The sequence below is a fragment of the Bombina bombina genome, chromosome 6 (genome assembly GCF_027579735.1).
Source record: "Bombina bombina isolate aBomBom1 chromosome 6, aBomBom1.pri, whole genome shotgun sequence".
Taxonomy (NCBI): domain Eukaryota; kingdom Metazoa; phylum Chordata; class Amphibia; order Anura; family Bombinatoridae; genus Bombina; species Bombina bombina.
In genome coordinates, this window is record NC_069504.1 from 862,453,639 (window position 1) to 862,480,574 (window position 26,936).

Genomic DNA, 26,936 nt, shown 5'->3' on the forward strand with positions numbered 1-26,936 from the left:
TTTTAATATAAAAGGAATGATTTTTTGTATATCATACATTTTTTTTATATATTTTTTATATATTTTTTATATATATTTTTTATATATTTTTTGTATTTTTCCAATTATATATTATGTATATTTATATAGAGTTCTCTCTAACTTAACATTCTTATAATTCTTATATATCTCTAGAGGCGTCTAGATTTCTTAGATTTTTTAGATTTTTTAGATTTTTTGATTAGATATAACATTGACATATTTAATTTGGATTCCCACATATAGGAGAATTATGTAGTCTATAAACAAATTGATTTGTACTCCACCTCTAGAATTTTTTAAGAACAATAGGACATAATTATAACAAATCAGAGATTATGCTAAATTTAAAGAATTAATTAGAGGTATATGAGTCCTCTTGCTGAAACAACCTATTCAGCTCTGCAAAGAATAAATGCAAAAAATAAAATGAATAGAGCATTCCTTAAAAACATTGTTTTGGAGGAGTCATTTAGAAGGATTTACATTTTATACTTTTGATTAATAAACCCACTATATTATAGAATCAATAAATTAATTATTGTATATGCTTATTGAGAAATCTGGGTAACTATATAGCAATGAATTGAGTTTAACCTAAGCGATTTTTAACGAGATCGAACAAGGATATTATTATGCATGTTTAACAATAATATACAAATACTGTTTTAAATTGTATATTCTAATTGTATGTATAGACACCAATATGCAAACACAGACTTCGAAAAGTTAAAATTAAGAAATTACACCCATAGTAGCACACATCTGATAGGTCCAGATTTGTCCAATGAGGATACAGCGTGGGATATTTAAAAATGTAATTGTGAGTAAACAGGCATCTTGATAAAGGCCCCTGGCGGCTGAAACGCGTAGAATTTGCCGATTGCTCCTGTGCACAAGACTTATCTAAGTGTTAACTACAGATTGGATACGTAAGTAGGTAGGACAGGTACATTGAGCAGCGATTAAAACTTGGTTTGAGCTGGCTCTATATGTGTAATTCCTGCCCCGGGACCTACTCATACGAATCCATCTGTGTAATCAGTATTCTGTTTGAAACTTCGGTTCTTTACCTCACCCTGTGTGAACATCAAAGAGTTACCTGCACCGGAACACCTTTTTCATTACAGCCCGGAACTGTTTGTGTGCACACGCGGATCACAGTATCCCCCACCGCTTGCAGAGAACGCTGCACCAACTTCCAGCACCGAGGAAAAGAGGACATATATAACCCGGAGTCTCTGGCTACAAGTTTGCAAAGAACAGACATTCTTTGGACATTGTTGCATTTTTAACAGGACGATACAGGTTTAAGAATCTTATGTAATCCATATTTGTTATTATTTGCTACAGATGAGAACACATATCTGTATACATTTCAACATTGCCATTTATCACTGTTTACATTGTGTTTGTTTTTAGATGCCGGCATCGTTATTTTTATTGATGTTATATTAACTTTAGTAATAAACATTATTTTATTCAATTAGTTCGATCTGTTTAAACTGCTTTCCTACTATTTATATTGGACTAGTTTATTGCTATTTATCCTTACCGAGTATATTTAAGAGCTTATATACAACTTTTTTAGACTCCCAAAGTTAGTACTAGGATTTATTAATTATACCAAAGTTCTCACTAGGATTTTCAAATCCTACTAGAGTTCGGTACATAATCAACCACCTTTATTTTTAATTCCCTATATTTATTCTCTTAGCTCTCCTTTGTTGAGCGCCACCCCAGAATATTACTCAGTGGAGTGCAAATATCGCTTTCGCGAAAGCAATATTTAGCACTCCAAAATGTGGTATATAAGACTCCTGTGCAGTGACAATCGACTTTAACACTTTAAAAAAATATATTTACAATTTGAATAAAAGTTACTCTTTTAAATTGTATTGTGTTGTGGTATTAAAGGGACATGAAACCCACATTTTTTCTTTCATGTTTCAGAACTTGTTTAGAGCTTATGAAACAACTCTTCAATTGACTTCACTTATCAAATGTTCTTCATTCTATTGGTATCCTTTGGGAGGTAGTTGACAACATCAGGTGAGCCAATGACGAGGCATATACTGTATGTGCAGCCACCAATCAGCAGCGAACTCCCAGTAGTGCATTGCTGCTCCTAAACCAAACTAGGTATGATTTTCAACAAATTATATTAAGAAAATAAAGCAAATTCTAATAGAAGTAAATTGGCAAAATATTTAAAATTATATTTTCTGAATTATGAAAGAATTTGTTTGGGTTTAATGTCCCTTTAAGAAAACTTTTTATGGAGAGTTAATTTTGTGTATAATGTTCCTTTAGCTGCATGTTTTACTTTTCTATGCAGTTCTATGGTCTTCATGTTTTATATCTACTGATTCCAAATGGGGTTTTCACCTTTATTTGAAAAAAGAATCTGTCATATTAATTAGCATATATTTGCATAAATAATTATGCAGCATAACTCAGACAAATAAGGCCGTTTGGAGTGATTTTTTTTTTAATTAGATTCCTACACAGAAAGTAGAAGTTTCACAATATTAATAATTTTATCTTTATATTTATTCTTTATTGTCTCCATTGACTTGAAGTTGAACCTTAAAAGGACATGAAACTGAAAATGAAGGGCTAAATTACAAGTGGAGCGCTAAATTATTATGCTCCCGCAAAACGGCAAATTTACCCGTTTGCAGGAGCGCAATAATTTACCAGCCATTACAAGTTAGCGCTCAGAACCGTAATCAGAGATTAGATTTCTGGTTAATTTTCTAAAAGTGCCCCAAATGCCCTCAAAATAGAGAGCATTGTAGTTTATTATTAAAAAAGTCAAACAATGTATTTATTTATAAAAAAAATAACTGCACTAGGCAGTTTTGGGACTTTAAAGTTGGTGGGAGTGGGGTGTTAGAAAAAAAAAAACGCACTGAAAAGTGCCTTTACATTGCAGTGTATGGGAACTGTTTGTTCCCATTAAATGTATACAGTATGTATATGATTATATAGATAAATATTTATGTGTTAATATGTGTATATACATATATATATATATAATCATATACATATATTTGTGCTCATAAGTTTACATAGCCTGGCAGAATTTATGATTTCTTGGCCATTTTTCAGAGAATATGAATGATAACACAAAAACTTTTCTTTCACTCATGGTTAGTGTTTGGCTGAAGCCATTTATTATCAATCAATTGTGTTTACTCTTTTTAAATCATAATGACAACAGAAACTACACAAATGACCCTGATCAAAAGTTTACATACCCTGGTGATTTTGGCCTGATAACATGCACACAAGTTGACACAAAGGGGTTTGAATGGCTATTAAAGGTAACCATCTTCACCTGTGATCTGTTTGCTTGTAATTAGTGTGTGTGTATAAAAGGTCAATGAGTTTCTGGACTCCTGACAGACCCTTGCATCTTTCATCCAGTGCTGCACTGACGATACTGGATTCTGAGTAATGGGGAAAGCAAAAGAATTGTCAAAGGATCTGCGGGAAAAGGTAGTTGAACTGTATAAAACAGGAAAGGGAAGTGGAAAATGAGGGGTTCTATTGAAACCAAACCACGGTCAGGTAGACCAAGTAAAATTTTAGCCACAACTGCCAGGAAAATTGTTCATGATGCAAACACAAACCCATAAATAACTTCAGGTGAAATACAGGACATGTGGTGTGGCTGTTTCAAGATGCACAATAAGGAGGCATTTGAAGAAAGATGGGCTGCATGGTTGAGTCGCCAGAAGAAAGCCATTACTACGCAAATACCACAAAGTATCCCGCTTACAATACGCCAAACAGCACAGAGACAAGCCTCAAACCTTCTGGCACAAAGTCATTTGGAGTGATGAGACCAAAATTGATCTTTTTGGCCATAACCATAAACGCTACATTTGGAGAGGAAGTCAACAAGGCCTATGATGAAAGGTACACCATTCCTACTGTGAAACACGGAGGTGGATTGCTGATTTTTTAGTGGATGTGTGAGCTACAAAGGCACAGGAAATTTGGTCAGATTTGATGGCAAGATGAATGCAGTATGTTATCAAACAGAACGCCTCATTTTCCACTTCTTGATTAGAGTTTGAACACTGCTGATTTGCATTCTCAATTCCTTGGATATCTTTTTATATCCCTTTCCTGTTTTATGCAGTTTAACTACCTTTTTCCCACAGATTGTTTGACAATTCTTTTGCTTTCCCCATGCCTCAGAATCCAGAAACGTCAGTGCAGCACTGGATGAAAGATGTAGAATGAGGAAAAAGGAGCGCTGAGTCTTGTAGGTAAATGCAAAAAAGTTTTATTAGGAGCAGGCTTCCATGAAAACCAACAGGTAAGCTCCTATCTTACGCGTTTTGCGCATGAGCACATGCGCTTCATCAGAGATAGTGTTTCCTGCTGCTGGGGATCCTTTTATGGGTGTGTTGAACCAATGAAAATTAGGATTGGAAAGGTGTGTACAAATTAACCCTTATTGTGTAGGATTAGTTGTATTAACTGTTTAGAAGGGAGATGTAACACCATGATGCACCTAATAATAAGAACAAAGGATCCCATATACACTATCGGTATACAGCAGGAGGAAACATGACAGAACAAAGTCAAGTAATATATTTACATAATTATACACATATATAACTATACAGTTAGTATTTATAGTAAGGTTATATACAAATAGTCCAAGAAATGGGTCAGTATGTTTAAATATAAGTGTGGGTAGATATTCCCATTTGAGGGAACACTCAGTATAACCCATATCATGAAAGATTTCATAAGTCCCCATACTGGCTAGATAAAGAAATCATTTGGCAAAGATGAAAGATGCAAGGGTCTGTCAGTAGTCCAGAAACTCATTGACCTTTATACACACACACTAATTACAAGCAAACAGATCACAGGTGAGGATGGTTACCTTTAATAGCCATTCAAGCCCCTTTGTGTCAATTTGTGTGCATGTTATCAGGCCAAAATCACCAGGGTATGTAAATTTTAATCAGGGTCATTTGTGTAGTTTCTGTTGTCATTATGATTTAAAAAGAGTAAACACAGTTGATTGATAATAAATCGCTTCAGCCAAACAATAACCTTGAGTGAAAGAAAAGTTTTTGTGTTATCATTCATATTCTCTGAAAAATGGCTAAGAAATCATAAATTCTGCCAGGGTATGCAAACTTATGAGCACAACTGTATATATTTGAAAATGCTGCCCATTGCTGTGCTACTTACCACCTTTACTGCGTGAAGTTCTGATGCCATCTGTGATGTCATCGGAACGAGGCTCCCTTAGGAGCCTATGGTAGCACGCTCTCGAGAGCACAATGCTTCCTAGCAATGCAAATGCGAATTAGTGTGCACTGGTATTACTGAGTGGAGCGCTAATATTGCATGCATCTAAACGGTATTTAGCACTCCACTTGTAATCTGGCCCTAAATGTCCACGATTCAGATAGAGCATGCAATTTTAAACAACTTTCCAGTTTACTTCTATTGTATATTTTGTTTCATTCTCTTGGTATCCTTTGTAGAATAGCATACCTAGGTAGCAGCAATGCACTACTGGGAGCTGATTTGTGACTGCACATACATGCCTCACCCAGTGTATTCAGATAGCTACAGGCAGTGCACTGCAGTCCCTTCAACAGTGTAAGAAGTAAATTGTAAAGTTGCTTAAAATTCTATATTCTTTCTGAATCATGAAAATTCAGATAAATCTGAGCTAAATATACAGCACAACATTTTTCTTTCAATATTTAGAAAGAGCCTATCATTTTATACAACTTTCCAATTTACTTCTTTTATCAATCTTGCTTGATTCTCTTGATTTCCTTTCTTGAAGGAGAAGCAATGTACTAGTGGGAGCTAGCTGAGCACAATGGGAAAACCAATGACAAGTGGCATGTCTGTGCAGTCTTAAATCAGCAGCTCTCTCCTGTGAACATATTGGTAAGAGATATATGTGTGCAGCCACCAATCAGCAGCTAGCCCCCAACTCCAGGGCGTACCTAGGCATGATTTTCAACAAAGGATATCAAGAGAATGTAGCACATTTGATAATAGAAGAAAATTGTACAGTTGTTTAAAATTACATGCTCTATCTGAATTATGAAAGTTTAATTTTGACTTTACTGTCCCTGCTATTCTATATAATATTTTATGGGGTGCTGACAGTGAGTTTATGGAACCAAGGTGGCAGTGACCACGAAAAAAGGTTGTGAACCACTGGTATAAATAAATCAATGTTAAAGGCATCGTTGACCCTAAATTGTTCTCCTCATTAATTTGTTCCCAATTATCCATTTGACCTACTGGAGTGTATTAAATTGTTTACAATAAGCTCCTTTATCTTAATAGCAACATTTCCTATACTTAAAGGGACAGTCTAGTCCAAAATAAACTTTCAAGATTCAGATAGAGAATGTAATTTTAAACATTTTTCCAATTTACTTTTATCACTAATTTTGCTTTGTTCTCTTTGTATTTTTAGTTGAAAGCTAAACCTAGGAGGTTCATATGCTAAATTCTAAGCCCTTGAAGGCCGCCTCTTCTCTCAGGGCATTTTGACAGTTTTTCACCACTAGAGGGTGCTAGTTCACGTGTGTCATATAGATAACACTGTGCTCACGCACGTGGAGTTCAGGTGAGACAGCTCTGATTGGCTAAAATGAATGTCTGTCAAAAGAACTGAAATAAGGGGGCAGTTTGCAGAGGCTTAGATACAAAGTAATCACAGAGGTAAAAAGTGTTGGTTGTGCAAAACTAGGGAATGGGTAATAAAGGGATTATCTATCTTTCTAAACAATAACAATTCTGGTGTAGACTGTCCCTTTAAATATAGACTATAGAAAAGCTGTGTCAGCAGCATAGTCAGCTAAAGAAATTACACTCCCAGTGGGAGATAGGAGAGGTACGCATTAAAATGTTAATTTTCAATTGTTCTCATTGAGTATTGGGCTTTGGTATACAGACAGAGACAACATTAGCGGACCTACTCATCACAGGGCCCTGGTGCAAAATTTTGTTTGGGCCAAACCAAAGATAACTCAAAGGTAAGCAACAGCAACAATATACATGCTGCTCTGTACAATAATTTGGGCATAGACAGACAGAGAGATAGATAAAATGGACCTGCACTAGTAAAAGGCTCTCCTGTACCAGGATTGCACATATTCTGCACGCACAGTTGTAAAGACTGACTGCGCTATGGGCCCCCCAAGTACTTGGGCCCTGGTGTCAATGCACCTGCTGCACCGATGGTAGTTCTGCCTCTGAAAGATAATGTAAAGAAGCATGTGTGCCTATATAAAGTGATTAAATAAGGAAATCTGTTTCTCCTGCAAGCTCAACCCCTTTTAATGGGTTGTGGTTTCAAAAAACAAAACCAGCTATATCTGCAGCTGGTATAACAAGTTATTAGAAACACATTAAAGAGACAGTTTACTAAAAAAAAATTCTCCCCTTTCATTTGTTCCCATTGATCCACTTTACCTGTTGGAGTGTATTAAATTGTTTACAAGTATTTCCATTACCCTTATATTGGCGTTTGAAATACTTGATTTAGCCTGTGGTATTCCCACCCATCCTGAAAGTTTTTGGCCTTGAAGCCAAGCTGTGTTAACACAGCCAGTAGAAGAAATTACACTCCCATTGGGTTATAGCACAGATAAGGTAATAAAATTTTACTTTTCCATTGTTATCTCCAAGTATTGGTGATTGGTTTATGGATAGATATAAGATAAAGAAGCATGTATATGTACACAATGTGATAAACTAATGAGATCTGATTACACCTACAAGCTCAACCCATTTTATTAGGTTGTGACTTCAAAACACAAAATCAGCTAAATCATATACACAAATAAGCCTTAAAAAGCAAATCTTATACATTTTATACTCTGCAGCTGGTAAAAAGTAATTGGAAACAATTAATTAAGGGAAAAACAATTTATAGTATACTGTCCCTTTAAGGGGAAAACAATTTTACAGTACACTGACCCATTAAGGACCATTTTAGCCAACTGGGTTGATTTTTAACGTTTCCTGCTCTGCCTGCATACCCAAAATTATGCATCAGCCATATCTCAAAATAAAGTCTAGTCAAAAATAAACTTCCATGATTCAGATAGGGCAAGCAATTTTAAACAACTTTCCAATTTACTTTTATCATGAAATTTGCTTTGTACTTTTGGTATTCTTATTTGAAAGCTAAACCTAGGTAGGCTCAAACTGATTTCCAAACCGCCTCTTATCTCAGGGCATTTTGACAGTTTTTCACAGATAGACACTGGTAGTTCATGTGTCTCATATAGATGACATTGTGCTCACTCCCGTTGAGTTATTTAGGAGTCAGTACTTACTGATTGGTTAAAATGCAAGTATGTCAAAAGCACAGAGATAAATGGGCAGTCTGCAGAGGCTTAGATACAAGGTAATCACATAGGTAATAAGTGTATTAATATCACAGTGTTAGTTATGCAAAACTTTGTAATGGGTAATAAAGGTATTTATCTTTTTAAACAACAAAAGTTTTCAAGTAGACTGTCCCTTTAAATGCTTTAAGTATTGTCATATTGAAAAGTGCAAAATTGTCAGTTACTGGAAAAAAACTGCTTTGAATGCATGAATGTTTTAGTGATGACATCAGAGGCATGCTGACCAATAGCAGCACCGCACTGCACGGTAGTTTCAGATTTGAAAAAAGTCAGTTGGTTATAAAGAGAGAAAGGGAGCAAAAGATCGGAGATAAGAAGTTGGATCAGTAATTCTGTTTTAGGTATAAATACAGCTATCTTTATAAAACTCATATTTTTAGCATCAAGGCATTAGGTTATAATACATATGATACTACTATAATGACTGTGCACAGTAGGAAAGAGCTACAGTACTTGTAAGACACAGAGGACAGGATAAATAGATAGATGATAGATAGATAAATAGCTAGATAGATTATAGATACATAGCTAGATAGATGATAGATAGATAGATGATAGATAGATAGATAAATGATAGATAGATAGATAGATAGATAGATAGATAGATAGATAGATAGATAGATGATAGCTAGATAGATGATAGATAGATAGATAGATAGATGATAGATAGATAGATAGATAGATAGATAGATAGATAGATAGATGATAGATAGCTAGATAGATAGATGATAGATAGATAGATAGATAGATAGATACATGATAGATAGATAGATAGATAGATAGATAGATAGATAGATAGATGATAGATAAATATATTAGATAGATAGATAGATAGATGATAGATAGCTAGATAGATAGATAGATGATAGATAGATAGATAGATAAATGATAGATAGATAGATAGATAGATGATAGATAGATAGCTAGATATATCAGACATTACATAACATATATTTTTACCAGGGGCTAAACTACACAGCTCTCAGAGGTCTTTCACCTTTATGGGGCCCATTTGGCCCTGCAATCAGTAGTGGCTTCGCTACAGGGGAGCCAGGTGAGGCCATATTCCACTTGCATTAGGCCTGGCCAGTCTGTGTGCCCGCTGTTAAAACAGGGATCACAGTTTAAGGAAAGTGTTTTGGCCTTTAAAATATGGTGGCAGGTTTTTCCAAGATGGCCACTACAGTACTGCTGTGCAGAAAAACCTGCTACCATATTTGTACAGGAAGACTGCACAATTGCATATCCTCTGGTGCAGACTGACCAAAGGGGAAGGATGACTGACATTCACAGTTATAGTCACAGAGTCTCATTTGTAGCTGATAGCTCTGCTTCTACTTATTGCAGACTACAAGAAAGGGTGCAGATGAAATGGGGGACGTATAAATAGCAGACTTGTTCAACCTAAGCAACAGTGGTCACAAAGTAGCCATTCAGCTTCCCCTACCTTCCCTGATTTATAATTGTATCACATCCATGATGTATTTTACAGTACTTTCAGTGGGACTGTGTGCCACTCCACACTGCTTATGTGTGGAACATTGTTGTGTGAGGGTATAGTAAAGTAATGTTGCAGAATTTCTCTACCACTCACAATTTGCAACACAAGTTGTCAACCCACTGTCAAGCTGATTGCTGTAGTCAAGGAGTGATTGCTTCTTTTCTTTCATTCTGGTCCTCTATGGGAGGATTTATTTTATGCCGTATTTTTATTGTTTAAATCCCTTTATTACCCATTCTCCAATTTCACATTATCAACACTGTGATATTAATATACTTATTACCTCTGTGGTTACCTTGTATCTAAGCTTCTGCAGACTGCCCCTTTATCTAAGTGCTATTTACAAACTTGCATTTTAGTCAAATAGTGCTGACTCGTAAATAACTCCACGGGAGTGAGCGCAATGTTACCTATATGGCACACAGGAACTGGCAGTGTCTAACTGTGAAAACTAATAAAATGCACTGAGATAAGAGTTTGTCTGCAGGGGCTTAGAAACAGTCAGAAATTTAGATGTTTAAAGGTTATAAAGTATATTAAAGGGACAGTCAAGTCCAAAAAAAACTTTCATGATTTAAATAGGGCATGTAATTTTAAACAACTTCCCAATTTACTTTTATCACCAATTTTGCTTTGTTGTCTTGGTATTCTTAGTTGAAAGCTAAACCTAGGAGGTTCATATGCTAATTTCTTAGACCTTGAAGACTGTCTCTAATCTGAATGCATTTTGACCACTAGAGGGCATTAGTTTATGTGTTTCATATAGATAACATTGAGCTCATGCACGTGAAGTGACCTAGGAGTGAGCACGAATTGGCTAAAATGCAAGTCTGTCAAAAGACATGAAATAAGGGGCAGTCAGCATAAGCTTAGATACAAGGTAATCACAGAGGTAAAACGTGTATTATTATAACTGTGTTGGTTATGCAAAACTGGGGAATGGGTAATAAAGAGATTATCTTTCTTTTTAAACAACAAAAATTCTGGTGTTGACTGTCCCTTTAATATAATAACATTGGTTGTGTAAAGCTGGGGAATGGGTAATAAAGGTGTTATCTATCTTTTTAAGATCCCAGCAATTCAGCATTTTGTGTAAAAGACCAAATATAAAAGCCCTGTCCTTCCCCTGCCTCCACAATGAAGAAAATCAACCGAAATGTTCTCATTTGGTCTTGTAATATAAGCCATTATTTGAAAAGGTTCAACACCGTACCTATAGATAGCTATAGCACATATATTGTACATTGCAAAAGTAACTGGTGTATAGCATTTCTCATCTATGTGAAAATCACATACGGTTTATATGACGTGTGGTACTTTATATTTAATACATATACTGATATATGTCTCCACTGCATATGGAGCTAGCGTTTTTTTTAATCAAATAAAATAGAGATTTGTGTATGCTACATACAAGTATCACCTGTGTTACATATAATTCAAATATAGGACCACATTTAAACTATTGCAGGCTTTTATTAAAGGGAAACCTTAAAGTCATTCGTATATATCCATATTACGCATCAGCAATTAAAGGGACAGTAAACACCTTGAAATTGTAATATAAAATGTTTGATTATGCTATAATCTTTTTTTTTTTTGCTCCCTTTCCTGTAATTTAAGTCTGGAAATTGTGGGTTTTCCAGTTCTTAGAACGCAAAGTTCACAAGCCTAACCCTGACACATATCTGTCCCTAATAAGCTTCAGCAGATATGATACGATTAAAGGGACACTGAACCCAAATTTTTTCTTTTGTAATTCAGAAAGAGCATGCAATTTTAAGCAACTTTCTAATTTACTCCTATTATCAATTTTTCTTCGTTCTCTTGCTATCATTATTTGAAAAAGAAGGCATCTAAGCTTTTTTTTGGTTTCAGTACTCTGGACAGCACTTTTTTATTGGTGGATGAATTTATCCACCAATCAGCAAGGACAACCCAGGTTGTTCACCAAAAATGGGCCGGCATCTAAACTTACATTCTTGCATTTCAAATAAAGATACCAAGAGAATGAAGAAAATTTGATAATAGGAGTAAATTAGAAAGTTGCTTAAAATTTCATGCTCAATCTGAATCACGAAATAAAAATTTTGGGTACAGTGTCCCTTTATAGACTGCAAAACAATGGTGAGGTTGCTAACATAATAAGTGGGAAAAAATGTAACACCTGTTACTCGCGGGCAAACCTGATCGCGTTTACTCAAGTACCGAGAAATGAAATATGAATATTTCACATTCACAATATTGTAATTTGTTGTTAAACGGACATTAAACACTAAAATACATTTCTATGCAGCTGCCTCTAATTATGGGTGCCACCATTTTGGAACTTAGGTTACACTGCGGGTATCTGCAGGAGAGTTATTTCACATGGGCAAACACATCAGCACTGGAATACACTGAAATTTCCACATGGCGGCACCCATGACTAGAGGAATAATCTCAATACTATCATGGTAAAATGTATTTAGTGTACTGCACTGTATACACAACAAAAGCATTGATAGTTTGGCAGCCCACAGGCCTAACCCTTAAAAAGGCTCTTTATTTGGTCTGTGTATTATTATGATTATGTTTATCAGTTATTATATGGTCAGTTAGAGACTGATATAAATCCACTGATCAACTAATCACTGTGTAGAATGTTACATAGTCAGGATCATGCAGGACATAATTTAGCCTTTCTGTGGCAGTAAACCCCCCCCACAATTTTTGGAATTATATTACAAGAAAGTGAGAAAAATAAATAATGAATGTAAAAAACGTTTTTTTTTCTTTAACAGGTACGTAGAATTCAGTTTTGAATTGTAAGTCACTGTTAACAAGAAGCCATTCTGACTGTAGCTGACAGATTAGTCATAGTGGGCTTCATCCACAGATAAGGAATTATCCCTGAAAGCTAATCCTCGTTCTGAGGTAAATCAACCAGGTTCACTATTATTAGCATAGATTTATTATTTTTTTATTTATAGAGCACCAAAATATTTTGTGGCGCTCCACACGGGTACAGTAAATACATCACAAAAATAAAACTGAGACATATATTAAAATACTTGGGGGGGGGGGTTGCACCTGTGACACCTTACAACCTAGGTGCACCTTGCATTGTGGCCTAGATATGAGCATCACTAAGCACTTTTCGCCATAGGTATGATGAATAAACAATTATACCAACAAATCCCTTGGAAAATGTATCAAGCAGGTTGCTATAGTTCTTGTGTATAGCTTCCTTATTTATGGCTAAAACATGTTGGCTTATTAGCTCATATTTTCAGCTCAAACATCTATCTGTATGTAACAAAATATATAAATAGGTTATGTCTAGCTCACATTTATCTAAAGGAAATGAACAGTCTATATATAACTCCGCACTAGAGATAGATTAGACAGACAGATAAAGCTTTAGAGCATATTATCATCTTCTTGGATCATGTTTTCTGCACAAATAACATCTAGCTGTATGTAACAATATATATATATAAATAGGCTTTATCTAGCTCACATTTATCTAAATGAAATGAACACTGTATATATATAACTCAGCACTAGAGACACCTAGATAGAAGATAGAGAGATAGATATAAGATAGGTAGATAGATAGAAGATAGATAGATAGAAGATAGATAGATAGATAGATAGAAGATAGATAGACAGACAGATAGATAGACAGACAGACAGACAGACAGACAGACAGAAGATAGATAGACAGACAGATAGATAAATAGAAGATAGATAGACAGACAGACGGATAGATAGATAGAAGATAGACAGACAGACAGATAGATAGATAGATAGATAGATAGATAGATAGATGAAGAGAGAGAGAGAGAGAGAGAGAGGCAGATAGTTTATTTACAAAGCTGGATCCTAGTACATTTTTCCTTAAAAGAAAAAAAAATAATGTAAACCATACAATACTTCTCATATTTTTTTGGTTATTTATTATATATAAAAATGATAATATTTCTGTGTTTTTTCCCCCAAATTTTTTGAAAATGAGAAAACAATAGCAATTTCACTTGAGAGCTTCTGCGGGGATATTTTTTTTTAATAAGCACCAGCAAGCTTTTCAAATGTTTACTTCAAAACGTTTTTTCTCGCCAGCTGGAATCTGTCATGTTGGCTTTTTGCCATTAGTGAAGTTTGAGCATTGTTTTGGCCTTAAACGACTAATTAATAGAATAACAATTGTTAATTGCGCTTACACACTCAAAAGGCAGATTAACCCATTAGCTCTAAATAGGGATAATCTATGTGAAACGGAGAGATACAAAGTGCCTATTTTTGAAGTAATGATTTTTTTATTAAAGATTGAAAACAGAAGATAAAATAAAATACTAATGTAGATTGTAACCAATTCCTATCCATAGTAAAAATATAATCACATTGTACAAGGAAATCTGCCTACAGTAATTTGGGTGTTCAAATAGTATTTTATTACACAAATGCTCACTGATAACAATGTTTTTAACCAAACACACAGTTATGCGCACATACTGAGCCGGACACTGTGATTGGCAGTAATAGTCTTATATGCTCAGGACAGGCACTGAATTCCGAATCCTGTGTTTACAAGTATATGTGTTTATATAATTGAAGGGGTTATACACATACTCATTAAAGGGACAGTAAAGTCATAATTAGACATTCATGATTTAGACCGAGCATACAATCTTAACCCCTTAATGACCACAGCACTTTTCCATTTTCTGTCCGTTTGGGACCAAGGCTATTTCTACATTTCTGCGGTGTTTGTGTTTAGCTGTAATTTTCCTCTTACTCATTTACTGTACCCACACATATTATATACCGTTTTTCTCGCCATTAAATGGAATTTCTAAAGATACCATTATTTTCATCATATCTTATAATTTACTATAAAAAAAATTATAAAATATGAGGAAAAAATTGAAAAAAACACACTTTTTCTAACTTTGTCCCCCAAAATCTGTTACACATCTACAACCACCAAAAAACACCCATGCTAAATAGTTTCTAAATTTTGTCCTGAGTTTAGAAATACCCAATGTTTACATGTTCTTTGCTTTTTTTGTAAGTTATAGGGCCATAAATACAAGTAGCACTTTGCTATTTCCAAACCATTATTTTTCAAAATTAGCGCTAGTTACATTAGAACACTGATATCTTTCAGGAATCTCTGAATATCCATTGACATGTATATATTTTTTTTAGTAGACATCCCAAAGTATTCATCTAGGCCCATTTTGGTATATTTCATGCCACCATTTCACTGCCAAATGCGATTAAGTACAAAAAATCGTTCACTTTTTTACTAATTTTTTCACAAACTTTTGGTTTCTCACTGAAATTATTTACAAACAGCTTGTGCAATTATGGCTTAATTGGTTGTAAATTCTTCTCTGGGATCCGCTTTGTTCAGAAATAGCAGACATATATGGCTTTGGCTTTGCTTTTTAGTAATTAGAAGGCTGCTAAATGCCACTGCGCACTACACGTGTATTATGCCCAGCAGTGAAGGGGTTAATTATGGAGCATGTAGGGAGCTTTTAGGTATAATTTTAGCTTTAGTGTAGTGTAGTAGACAACCCCAAGTATTGATCTAGGCCAATTTTGGTATATTTCATGCCACCATTTCACCGCCAAATGCGATCAAATGAAAAAAAACGTTAAATTTTTCACAATTTTAGGTTTCTCACTGAAATAATTTACAAACAGCTTGTACAATTATGGCACAAATGGTTGTAAATGCTTCTCTGGGATCCCCTTTGTTCAGAAATAGCAGACATATATGGCTTTGGCGTTGCTTTTTGGTAATTAGAAGGCCGCCAAATGCTGCTGCATTTCACACGTGTATTATGGCTAGCAGTGAAGGGGTTAATTATGTAGCTTGTAGGGAGCTTGCAAGGTTAATTTTAGCTTTAGTGTAGAGCTCAGCCTCCCACCTGAAACATGAGACCCCCTGATCCCTCCCAAACAGCTCACTTCCCTCCCCCACCCCACAATTGTCCCCGCCATCTTAAGTACTGGCAGAAACTCTGCCAGTACTAAAATAAAAGCTATATTTGGGCTTTTTTGTGTTTTTTTTAGCATATTTACATATGCTGCTGTGTAGGATCCCCCCTTAGCCCCCAACCTCACTGATCCCCCACTAAACAGCTCTCTAACCCTCCCCCTCTGCCTTAATGGGCGCCATCTTGGGTACTGGCAGCTGTCTGCCAGTACCCAGTTTAGTAAAAAATTTGCCTTTTTTTTAAAAAAATTCCCTTTTCTGTAGTGTAGCTTCCCCAATCCCCAAGACCAACCCCCCACCCCTTCCAGATCCCTTAGCTGTTACTTTAAAATTTTCAAAACTTTTTTTTTTGCAGTGTAGCGGTTCCCTCCCGCTCCCGCCCCGTGCACGCGCCCGCCCGCCGCCCCCCGTGCACGCGCGCGCGCTCCCGTGCGAGCTCCCGACTGACCCGCCCCCGATCCCGCCCCCCTTCCCTCTACTCGGCACATCGATGGCCGCCCACCCGCCTCCCAGGCTTGCTCCCACCCACCAACGATACCGGCCACCGATGTCCGGTGCATAGAGGGCCACAGAGTGGCTCTCTCTGCATCGGATGGCCATGGGGGGTTATTGCAGGATGCCTCCATATCGAGGCATCACTGCAATAACCGGAAAGCAGCTGGAAGCGAGCAGGATCGCTTCCAGCTGCTTTCCAGACCAAGGACGTACGCCACACGTCCTCGGTCATTAACTGTCTTTTTTTTGAGGACGTGTGGCGTACGTCCTTGGTCATTAAGGGGTTAAACAACTTTCCAATTCACTTCTATTATATAATTTGCTTCCTTCTCTTGTTTTCCTTTGCTGAAAGGTTTATCTAGGAAAGCTCAGGAATAGCAAGGCACCTAGGTTCTAGCTGCTGATTGGTGGCTGCATATTTATACCTATTGGCTCACCCATGTGTTCAGTTAGAAACCAGTAGTGCATTGCTACTCCTTGAACAAATGATACCAAGAGAATGAAGCAAATTTGATAATAAAAGTAAACTGGAAAGTTGTTTAAAATTGTATGTTCTACCTAAATCATGAAATAATTTTTTTGGGGTTTCATGTCCCTTTAAGGCCAAAATTTATTACACTGCAGTTGGACAAGGATCCTTCTGGACGCATTATTTATAGCACAAGCATTTGCTTGTGTAGCCCCTTACCCTGCTCTTGTGCAACAGAGCTTGTCAGTCATCTCTGAGGAATCACTCTGGAATAACTGGATTTTTTTTTTTTAATTGTATTGACTATCTGCATTGTTCTCATGCTATTCTTTGTTGAAGAGACATCTATATAGGTAGCGTGCACATGTCTGACTCTGAAGCACTACATGACTCCTGAGCTTACCTAGGTATGCTTTTCAACAAAGAATACTAAAAGAACAAAATATATTTAACTATAGAAATAAATTGGAACGATAAAAGAGCATGCTGTTTGTGAATCCTGAAAGTTTATTTTTTACTTTGATTTCCCTTTAAGCACTGTATTGCAAAATATCTGTATACAAAAAAAGATTTTGAAAATCAAGATCAGTTAAAGAGCACACCCCTTGGAAAGCATGGTAGGTTTCATGTTTCTCCTTTCCTTTACTAAGGACAATTAGGGACAATTGAAAATGTACCATGCTATAGTATCATAGAGCCATGCTATAGTAGAGCCATGCTATAATATCATAGAGCCATGCCATAGTATCATAGAGCCATGCCATAGTATCATAGAACCATGCCATAGTATCATAGAGCCATGATATAGTATCATAGAGCCATGCTATAGTATCATAGAACCATGCCATAGTATCATAGAGCCATGCTATAGTATCATAGAGCCATGCTATAGTATCATAGAGCCATGCTATAGTATCATAGAGCCATGCTATAGTATCATAGAGCCATGCTATATTATCATAGAGCCATGCTATAGTATCATAGAGCCATGCTATAGTATCATAGAACCATGCCATAGTATCATAGAGCCATGCTATAGTATCATAGAGCCATGCTATAGTATCATAGAGCCATGCTATAGTATCAGAGCCATGCCATAGTATCATAGAGCCATGCTATAGTATCATAGAGCCATGCTATATTATCATAGAGCCATGCCATAGTATCATAGAGCCATGCTATAGTATCATAGAGCCATGCCATAGTATCATAGAGCCATGCCATAGTATCATAGAGCCATGCTATAGTATCATAGAACCATGCCATAGTATCATAGAGCCATGCTATAGTATCATAGAACCATGCTATAGTATCATAGAGCCATGCCATAGTATCATAGAGCCATGCCATAGTATCATAGAGCCATGCTATAGTATCATAGAACCATGCCATAGTATCATAGAGCCATGCTATAGTATCATAGAACCATGCCATGGTATAATAGAGCCATGCTATAGTATCATAGAGCCATGCTATAGTATCATAGAGCCATGCCATAGTATCATAGAGCCATGCTATAGTATCATAGAACCATGCCATAGTATCATAGAGCCATGCTATAGTATCATAGAACCATGCCATGGTATAATAGAGCCATGCTATAGTATCATAGAGCCATGCTATAGTATCATAGAGCCATGCCATAGTATCATAGAGCCATGCCATAGTATCATAGAGCCATGCTATAGTATCATAGAACCATGCCATAGTATCATAGAGCCATGCCATAGTATCATAGAGCCATGCCATAGTATCATAGAACCATGCTATAGTATCATAGAGCCATGCTATAGTATCATAGAGCCATGCCATAGTATCATAGAGCCATGCCATAGTATCATAGAGCCATGCTATAGTATCATAGAGCCATGCTATAGTATCATAGAGCCATGCTATAGTATCATAGAACCATGCTATAGTATCATAGAGCCATGCCATAGTATCATAGAGCCATGCCATAGTATCATAGAGCCATGCTATAGTATCATAGAACCATGCTATAGTATCATAGAGCCATGCTATAGTATCATAGAGCCATGCTATAGTATCATAGAGCCATGCTATAGTATCATAGAGCCATGCTATAGTATCATAGAGCCATGCCATAGTATCATAGAGCCATGCTATAGTATCATAGAACCATGCTATAGTATCATAGAGCCATGCCATAGTATCATAGAGCCATGCTATAGTATCATAGAGCCATGCTATAGTATCATAGAGCCATGCTATAGTATCATAGAACCATGCCATGGTATAATAGAGCCATGCTATAGTATCATAGAGCCATGCCATAGTATCATAGAGCCATGCTATAGTATCATAGAGCCATGCCATAGTATCATAGAGCCATGCTATAGTATCATAGAGCCATGCTATAGTATCATAGAACCATGCCATAGTATCATAGAGCCATGCTATAGTATCATAGAGCCATGCCATAGTATCATAGAGCCATGCTATAGTATCATAGAGCCATGCCATAGTATCATAGAACCATGCTATAGTATCATAGAACCATGCTATAGTATCATAGAGCCATGCTATAGTATCATAGAGCCATGCTATAGTATCATAGAGCCATGCTATAGTATCATAGAGCCATGCCAGTCCTGCTAAAGAAAGTGGAGCAAGAACAATTTTCTGAGGTGTTTCACAGCAAAAGCAAACAATATAACAAATGAATGGATGGATACTGCAATGTGGATGATGTCTGCCTACATGTGACTACCTTTTCTGCTTTCAGCTCCCAACGAGTCTTTACCTATGTGTTTTAACCATTTTGCAGGGGTAAACATGTAAACTAGAGTCAATAATGTATAAACTACAAGGTATAAGGAATCAGAGCATGCCAATTTTTCATAAGAACATCCCTTTAAAGGGACGTGAAGCCCAGCATCTTTCTGCCATGCTTCAGATAGAGCATACAATTTAACCAACTTTCCAATGTCCTTGTATTATCAAATGTGCTTCATTCTCTTGCTAGCCTTTTTTGAAGTAGCAGCAATGCACGTCTGGGAGCTATTTGAACGCAGTGGGTGAGCCAATGACAAGAGGCATGTATGTGCAGCTACCAATCAGCAGCTAGCTCCCAGTAGTGCGTTGCTGCTCCTGAGAATACCTAGATATGCTTTTGTACAAAGGATACCAAGAGAATGAAACAAAATAGATAATAGAAGTAAAATGGAAAGTTGTTTAAAAGGATGTACTCTATCTGACTGAATAGTGGAAATTTAATTTTCAATTTCATGTCCCTTTAAGGTTCAAGTCAATATAAACAATAAAGGATACATATAAAAATAAAAGGATTGTTATTGTGAAACTCTTCTTTCTGAGAAGGAATCTAATTAAAAAAAAAAACTTCAAACGGCTTTATTTTTCGGAGTTATGCTGCATAATTATTTATGCAAATCTATGCTAATTAATATGGCAGATTATTTTTTCTAATAAAGGTGACAACCCCATTTGGAATCAGTAGATATAAAACAACATGAAGACCAAAGAAAAGCATAGATGAGTAAAACATGCAGTTAAAGGAACCTTATGCACAAAATGCATTCTCCTTAAAGGGACACTAAACCCAAAAATTTTCTTTCATGTTTCAGGTAGAGAATATAATTTTAAGCAACATTCCAATTTACTTCTATTATCTAATTTGCTTAATTTTTTAGATAATCTTTGTTGAAGAAATAGTAATGCACATGGGTGAGCCAATCACACGAGGCATATATGTGCAGCCACCAATCAGCAGCTTCTGAGCCTATCTAGATATGCTTGTCAGCAAAGCATATCAAGAGAATAAAGCACATTAGATAATAGAAGTAAATTAGAAAGTTGTCTAAAATTGCATACTGTTTCTAATTCATGAAAGAAAAATGTTTGTTTCATATCCCTTTAAAGTGTTTACTTAAAGGGACATTAATCCCCCAAATTTTCTCTCATTATTCAGATAGAACATATAATTGTAAATATTTTTTCAAGTTACTTATATTATAATTTGCTTTATTCTCTTAGTATCATTTGTTTAAAATCACACCTAGGTAGGCTTAGGAGCAGATATGCGCTACTGGGAGCTAGCTGCTGTTGAATACTTGCCAACTGTCTCGATTTTCCTGGGACGGTTCCCATATTTTTGGCCTCCTGTCTTGTGGTAAAATTATTGTGGAAACTTTTCAATTTACTTTTATTATCCATTTTGCTTCTTTCTCTTGGTATCCTTTGCTGAACGAGGAGCAATGCACTACTGGGAGCTAGCTGAACACATTGGTAAAGCAATGGCAAGAGACACATATGTAAAGTCAGCAATCAGCAGCTACTACCCAGGTCCTGAGCCTACCTAGGTATGCTTTTCAACAAAGGATACCAAAGGAACTAAGCACATTAGATAATAGAAGTAAATTGGAAAGTTGCTTAAAATTGTATTCGCTATCTGAATAATAAAGGAAAAAGTTTGGGTTTCCTGTCCCTTTCATTTCTTAGTTCTTAGCATATCTCTTGAAAAATGTGCACAAAAATCATCTTGAAAACCTCTGTAATTCTTAACAATATTCTGCATTCAGGATGTCAGTTAGAGCAATTAGTGATTATTACTAAAATGCATTGAAAGAAAATCCGACTTTGTAAAGTAGACTCATAGGATGACTGCAAAACTAGACAATGGCCCCTATTTATGAAAGTCTGGCAGACCTGATCCGACAGTGCGGATCAGGTCCGCCAGACCTCGCTGAATACGGCGAGCAATACGCTCGCCGTATTCAGCATTGCACCAGCAGCTCACAAGAGCTGCTGGTGCAACGCCGCCCCCTACAGACTTGCAGCCAATGGGCCGGCAGCAGGGGGTGTCAATCAACCCGATCGTACTCGATCACGTTGATTTTCCGGCTCTGAGCAGGCGGACAGGTTATGGAGCAGCGGTCTTTGTGACTGCTGCTTCATAACTGCTGTTTCTGGCGAGTCTGAAGACTCGCCAGAAACACAGGGCATCAAGCTCCATACGGAGCTTGTTAAATATGCCCCATTATCTTAGGCTGCGGCCTCACTAATTTGTAAGCTGCACAGGTCTTCCCAGCACACGGGCTTGTTAGTCTCTGAGTGTTGATTAGATAGTTTAGTCAAAATTAAACTTTCATGATTCAGATAGAGGATTTTAAGCAGATAGAAAGTTGCTTAAAATTGCATACTCTATACGAATCATGAAAGTTTAAAGGGACAGTAAACACCAATTTTCATTTAACCGTATGTAATAGACACTACTATAAAGAATAAGATGCACAGATACTGATCTAAAAATCAAGTATAAAACCATTTAAAACTTATTTAGAAGCTCCCAGTTTAGCACTGTTAAAAAGGTTAGCTGGAACACCCACTGAAAGTGGTTCTATAGCAAAAAAAAGCAGACACACCCCCCTTCCTCTGCATATGAAAAGACTCTTTACACAAACAGGAGCAAGCTGGAGTAGGAATACATCAGTATTCTCTTAAAACTTTGGGGCTTGGTTAAGAGTCTGAAAATTAGCGCAATGTTATTTAAAAATAAGCAAAACTATACTTAAAAAAAAAAAAGCTGTATAGGCTATATAAATGGATTATCTACAAAACATTTATGCAAAGAAAAATCTAGTGTATAATGTCCCTTTAATTTTGACTAGACTATCCCTTTAAAGGGACCATAAACATCTTATTACAAAAAATGTCAGCAGTCTGCCAATAGATTAGCATACCAGAACTGTCTGAATATTATTCAAACATTTAACACCTTGTTTGCTGCAACAGTTTTCAATGACCAAACTCCTCCCTCAACTTTCCTTATTTGATGGAGCCAATCTGGAACATGATAGGACTTTCCACTACCCTTGTGTTAACAAAATCTCCATTGTTTAGCATAAGCAGAAAAGGTAAGATAACAAACTGCAATTTAGCATGAGATATGTGCCATGTGCCCATTTATTTTTCAGGACTGGAAAAGTCACAATTTTCAGACTTAGATTACAGGAAAAGGGGGCAAAATAAATCATGAAAATATATTGACAAGCTATTTTACTATGCATAATTAAATATTTTATATTAAAATCTCAAAGTAGTTACTCTCTTTAAGCTACAAGATTCTTTCTTATTTCAGCCCCCTTCTCTCCCGGTGGTGTTATTTTACCTTTAATCCAGTATGAATAGTCTGTTACTTTATACACCTCTTAATGAAAATATTAACATTGTTTTGTGATGAATATAGATTCACTTAAAGGGACACTCAAGTCAAAATAAACTTGTATGATTCAGATAGAGCTGCAGTTTTAAGACACTTTCCAATTTACTTCCATTATCAAATTTTGCACAGTCTTTTTATATTCTCATTTTCTGGGGATCAAGATCTAAATGAGCCTGTTCAGAAGCTCACAAGGTATACGCATACTAGTCTGTGATCAGGGCCGGACTGGAAATAAAAAGCGGCCCTGGAAAAATATGAAGACCAGCCCTATTTTCCGTTGAGTAGGTAGAATACACATGCCCCATTTTTCTCCGGCCCTGTCTGTGATTGGCTGATGTCTGTCACATGATACAGGAGGCCGGAAAATGAGAGAAAAAATAAATTGTCAGAAAAAAATCTACTGCTTTGAAATTCAGAGTAGTTGTTAAATCATTGTCTTTTTTATTATGCACTTGTTAATTAGGCAATTCTACTGCATTGAAGGGTCCTTTAAGTTTCTGTTTTTTTCTATGACAGGTAATGGCTGCCCGTGTCCCAATTCCACCTGGCCTGTCACAGACACAGAAACCTGCTACAAGGGTATTCACAGAGCAAGAAGAGTGTGCCTTTAAAAATGCTGCCGTCCTCGCCCAGCTTGCTTCCTGTATTCGTCCATGCTATGGCCCAGCTTGCAAACAAAAGTTGCTCATCACACAGCTGGGAGAGACCTTACTTAGCAGCAGTGCCCATACAATCCTATCTGAGCTGCAGATTGAGAACCCAGCTGGAAATTTAGTGCGCCAGGCGTGCAAGACCCAGGCACAGTTATGCGGTGATGGCACCAATGCATTAGTGCTATTGGCAGGAGCTTTGATGTCTGAGGCAGAGATTTTAATAAGAGCTGGAATATCAGGGCCGGAAATATGCCAAGGCTACAGATATGCCTGTGCACAGGCCTGCAAAAAATTAGAGGATATGAGTTTCAAACCATGGGGCACTGATGAGAATGGTCCTCTACACCAAATCACTGCAGCCAAATGCACTGTGTCAAATCTATTATCTGGTCCCCAATCTCAGTGTTATACTTTTCCTCTTGATTCTTCAGAAATGAAGACGTCTAGCAAGTCAGAGGCCAACTCTCCATGCTGTCCAGTGACTTCAGCTATTAGCAACTCCATGCTGAATGTATCCCCCTTTTCCATGAAGGACCCCATTAACTTGTCTGAAGGCAATTTGCTATATGGCGCATTGGCATACGCTTCTTCAAGTATAATGGCATCTATCCTGCCTGAAGGCACTTGTCTGCAACAACTGGTGGCATGGGTATGCTCTGCAATTTGGGATGGAGAGTCTGAGACTCTGCGTGTACTGGGATTCACTGGAAGCACACTTGAAAATTCCTTTGTACTAAGGGGAGCAGTGATGCTCCTGGAGCCCCTAGGCACACAGAGAACCACAGGAAAATCCAAGCTAGCTCTCTACACATGCTCATTTGGTGGACAGAAAACAGCATTATCCAGTACCACTGCTACTACTACACAGCAGGCACATGATCTCATAGAGCTGGATGCTGGTGGGGAAAATGTGGAAGAAGCCAAGGTTGGGATGCTGTCTCAGGAAGGGGCCACAGTATTGGCAGTGGCAGGAGCTATAAGTGAGCTGATACTGCACTACTGCAACCGGGCAGGTATCTTAGTGGTGCAGTTGGAGAGGCAAAGCCAAGCTAGGGAGCTGGAACTGTCCACAGGAGCAATTGCACTCACCACTGACCAACGGGCCCCAAATGGTGAGGAGATGGGGCACTGCCATAGAGTTTACCCTAGTGATATTGGAGGTAACCAAGTACTGGTGTTTGAGCCAGGCACAGGTGCAGGCAGAGGTTTAGTTACAGTGGTGTTAAGAGGGTCTACTCCAGAAATAGTGAGAGCTGCGGAGGAGGCAGTAAAGCGGGCAGTGAAATGCTATAGGGCACTTAGAGAGGAGCCACGTATGGTAGTAGGAGCAGGTGCAGTGGAGATAGAACTTAGTATATACCTGGAGAAACTTGGCCATCTTCACCCAGGCCAAGAACATCATGGGCTACTTGCTTTTTCAAAAGCGCTTGAGTCATTGCCACTAGCTTTGGCCCAAAACTGGGGTTTGGATGAATTTAATGTGTTAGCAGAGTTGAGGTCCAAGCATTGGGTAGGAGAGATAGATACAGGGGTATTGGAGGATGGGGTAGGTCCAACCAGTGTGTTAGATCCTCTCATAGTGAAGAGGAGAGTAGTGGAGTTGGCTACTGATGTGTCCTTGTCTTTGCTAGGCTGTGAGCAAGTGGTAGCAAAGAAACTAGAGGGCCACAGTTGAAGAAGGATAACCTTAATTTTGATTTGGAGTCAAATATAATAGACAACTAAAATATGTCCTACCTCACAAAAAAAGTGAATCCACAAAAATGTAGTGTCAAGTATTTTTTTTCCTATAAAAGTATTAGAGCTCCATGTTTGTCCCTAGATAGTGCTGATTTTCTACATAAAAATGTCCTCCGTGTGTTTTGCAGTTTACCTATTTGCTATATTTTAATCTTTTATAGAAAACATTATCCTGTAGTTCCCAAATATGAACACAGGGGGTCGCAAGTAAGCTTATTATTATTATTTTTGTTCTGCCAGCACGAAATCTAGATTGCTGGTTCCTCAGTGGACTTGAAAAACATCAATATCTCCATGTGTTTAAGTCCCTGCTGACCACCCTAACATTAGGAAAAATTGTTACACCCCTTTTAGCAATGAGAAAGAATAAAAGATTCATACATATGCTAACTGTAGCTTCTCTGTCATCACTGGTGTAAACAATTTAGTATAAAAAAAAACTCCATATTAATGTAGGTGCTTGTCATTCATTCTCTATCTTATTGGCAGGTTTGTAGAAGGTTTTATATATTTAAAATTATATATAGCTGCATTATTGAATGGTTTTAGGCATGAATTGTTTGTTACATTGCCTATTAGATAAGCTATAATTTGATATCCTCATATACTCTCTTGATATTAGAACAGTGCTCATTGGAACTTCCCATCCCATTTTCTCTTATGTGTTAACACTGTGTTTTTTTATTTTATTTATTTATTTATGCTGGAAATATGTAATTCACCCCTTTAGGGATGCAAATAAATATGGTTAATGTATGTCATTATTTTGTTTTGTTTTTTTAATGATGTCAGCTTTCATTTTTTTAATCTTCACTTTGTTTCTTCCAGAATAAGAAGGTAAATACAAAAAAGGGGATTTTGGGGACAAGGGAGTATAAATGAACTTTTCATAATTCAAATAAAAAACAACACACTCACACCCAGCTTTTATTATAAAACAATATGTTTTCCTTTTTGTATCCTTTGCTACATCTTTCCATACAAGCATACTGATGTAGGCTGAGGAGTGTGCACGTGGCTTGAATAATATATGCCAGCTGGGTTTGCAACAATGTTTGAAATATTATACATATTGCACATTCCTGAACCTACCCCAGTATGCTCTCATGGAAAGGATACCAAGAGATAGAGGTATATTTGATAATAAAAGTGTTTTCTTGTGCATGCTGTTTAATTCCAGGATTCATTTCACATTCATAAATGTGTGTCTCTCTCCAACACCCCACTGAGAGATGAATTAGTGTGGTGGTCTCCTGTTTACATAGCATCTCTATAGAGAATTCATATTTTCAGTGTAGGTGGTAGTTTCTAAAGGCAAAAGCAGCTATTTCAAACCACAAATTAGAGGTAAAGCAGCTGTTTGCAAAAAAATAAATACACTCCAGCAGGTTCAATGATGGGATGGTCTAAAGGCAACATTCTCCTCTGTGACCTTCT

General features: G+C 36.9%; 1 protein-coding gene across 1 annotated transcript; it reads left to right on the forward strand.

Annotated features, from left to right (window-relative positions):
- The first annotated feature begins 23,625 nt into the window (after positions 1-23,625).
- LOC128664700 (T-complex protein 1 subunit theta-like) lies at positions 23,626-25,434 on the forward strand. Its single transcript, XM_053719509.1, has one exon. It carries the CDS (start codon positions 23,626-23,628, stop codon positions 25,432-25,434), a length of 1,809 nt encoding a protein of 602 aa, XP_053575484.1.
- The last annotated feature ends 1,502 nt before the right edge of the window (positions 25,435-26,936 follow it).